The 2586-nt window shown below is 57.2% G+C and overlaps 1 protein-coding gene across 1 annotated transcript; it reads left to right on the forward strand.

Annotated features, from left to right (window-relative positions):
• The first annotated feature begins 1415 nt into the window (after nucleotides 1–1415).
• Nucleotides 1416–2378, forward strand: LOC127028014 (olfactory receptor 14J1-like). The gene has a single exon (XM_050913845.1). The coding sequence runs from the start codon at nucleotides 1416–1418 to the stop codon at nucleotides 2376–2378; it is 963 nt and encodes a 320-aa protein (XP_050769802.1).
• The last annotated feature ends 208 nt before the right edge of the window (nucleotides 2379–2586 follow it).

Genomic DNA, 2586 nt, shown 5'->3' on the forward strand with positions numbered 1-2586 from the left:
TTCCCTGCAGCAAGCCCCCTTGCCTCCTCTCCCACCCAGCAAAGCCTCTGCCCTCCGGGCGTGGGGTCCAAGGCACGAACCACCTTCTCCGCAGCCAGAGCTCCAGCGGAGCCGGGGTGCAGCTCTGCAGCCACGCGCCCGGTTCCCTCTGCAGAGCACAGGGGCTGAGAGCGACCGCTGAGGGCCCGGCAACGTTGGTGTCCGGGAGGCGGCGTGCAGAGCTGGGTGAGGGGAACGCTGTCCTGAGTGCCCGGCTGCCTCTCCCCTCGCCTCTCTCAGCCAGACCCTCGCTGTATTTTGCCTTGTTTCTCCACTTGTCTGTATTATTGTTATTGTTCTTTCAATTCTCGCTCTCAGGCTCTCCGGGGATGGGAGTTTGGGCTGCAGGAGGATCCCGTGGGTCCTCCCGTGCAGGCGTGTCTATGGGCCCGAGTGTCCCAGCTTCCCTCTCCCCTGTGGGGCTGCGGGCAATGCAGCCTGTGGGGCTGGGGAATGAGCTGGTTTTCCTTTAATGAGATGATGCTATCGTTAGGACACTTGGCTGTCTCCTTGGGGTGTCCTTCCAAGCTGCGAGCTGCCCTCAAGGATGCAAACCTGTGGCACAGCGCCTTTGCGTTATCTGAGAGGCCCATGGAGAAGTGCAGGGACGCTACGACTGAGGAGATGCTGTTGGGTTGGTGAAATTTGTGTCCTTGGCTAGAAGCGGGATGCTGAGACCTTGAGAAAAGGTGAGACATTCGGTGGTCTGCAGTGGATCCCTCTGCTCTCAGGTTTTTCAGGGTAACGTGGGAGCGTGAGCACCCTTCGTGTCAGAAGGGTGCAAGCATAGGGCGTCTGGGAACAAGACAGGAACAGACCAGCTCTCCTCGCTCTGCACTAAGCCGCAGGCAACGCTCTTGCGTCGCAGGACTGGCTTTATTCTCCCCGAGCGCAGCAGAAATGCTGAGGGTTTCTGACATCCGAGAACACCCCCCGGGTTAGACGGAGGAGAGCTGTAGAAAAACCCAAACCTCTCCAACCGCCTTGGGTCATCCCCGCTCCTTAGCACTGGGAGCGCAGCCGCTGACAAGCCCTGCTGCGTTAGGAGCAGTGTCATCTGAAAAAGTCCGGACTTTTTCAGGACTGACAGGACTGACCACTATCCCCGGTATTCCCGTGAACCCACAGCTGCAGAGCAGGGCTGACGCCTCGGCAGCAGCGGGCAGAGACCCTGCTCCTCACAGCACCCTCATCCCAGCACCAACCGGAGCTCCAGCCACAGAGCTGAAGGTAATCGTGCTAGAAAAGGAAAAGGGGGTACGCATAGCGGGGGGCAGTCCATGAGAAACGGCTTCGATATTCCTCAGAGAAGTCTCACTAACTTTTCGTTGCTTTTTTTTCTCCTTGGGAAGTGCCCCCATGCCTAGAGGGACAAAATGGCCAACGGCAGCTCCATCGCCCAGTTCCTCCTCCTGGCGTTCGCAGACACGCGGGAGCTGCAGCTCTTGCACTTTTGGCTCTTCCTGGGCATCTACCTGGCTGCTCTCCTGGGCAACAGCCTCATCATCACAACCGTAGCCTGCGACCACCGCCTCCACACCCCCATGTACTTCTTCCTCCTCAACCTCTCCCTCCTCGACCTGGCCTCCATCTCCACCACTCTCCCCAAAGCCGTGGCCAATTCCCTCTGGGACACCAGGGCCATCTCCTATGCAGGATGTGCTGCCCAGGTCTTTTTCTTTCTCTTCTTGTTGTCAGCAGAGTATTCTCTCCTCACCTACGTCATGGCCTACGACCGCTACGTCACCATCTGCAAACCCCTGCACTACGGGACCCTCCTGGGCAGCAGAGCTTGTGTCCACATGGCAGCAGCTGCCTGGGGCAGTGGGTTTCTCTGTGCTCTGCTGCACACTGCCGACACATTTTCCACACCTCTCTGCCAAGGCAATGCCCTGGACCAGTTCTTCTGTGAAATCCCCCAGATCCTCAAGCTCTCCTGCTCAGACGCCTACCTCAGCGAGGGTGGGCTCCTTGTGGTCAGTCTCTCAGCAGCACTCGGCTGTTTTGTTTTCATTGTGCTGTCCTACGTGCGGATCTTCAGGGCCGTGCTGCGGCTCCCCTCTGAGCAGGGACGGCACAAAGCCTTTTCCACGTGCCTCCCTCACCTCTCCGTTGTTTCCCTGTTTCTCAGCGCTGGCATGTTTGCCTACCTGAAGCCCCCCTCCGCCTCTTCCCCATCCCTGGACCTGGTGATGGCTGCTGTCTACTCGGTGGTGCCTCCAGCAGCGAACCCCCTCGTCTGCAGCATGAGGAACAAATTGCTCCAGGAGGCTATTAGGAAACTGATTTCCTGGACATTTTCCAGTAGCTATAAACTTCAAATCCCTTTTCACAAATGACTCTGATGGTATCGCACTGCAGGCCTGTACCTTGTTTCTTGGGTTTTCGTTACCGTTATCATTATCCGTGGTGTTATTTGTGGTTATTATGTTCCTACGTTAATGTTCGGATTCATCTGACATCTACTGAGGAATGAACCAGCTCCGTCTCACCTGGAGCCTATATCAAAATGTGTCTAACGGTGGGACAGAGCTGACGCTCTCATAG

The sequence above is a fragment of the Gymnogyps californianus genome, unplaced genomic scaffold, assembly GCF_018139145.2.
Source record: "Gymnogyps californianus isolate 813 unplaced genomic scaffold, ASM1813914v2 HiC_scaffold_135, whole genome shotgun sequence".
Taxonomy (NCBI): Eukaryota; Metazoa; Chordata; class Aves; order Accipitriformes; family Cathartidae; genus Gymnogyps; species Gymnogyps californianus.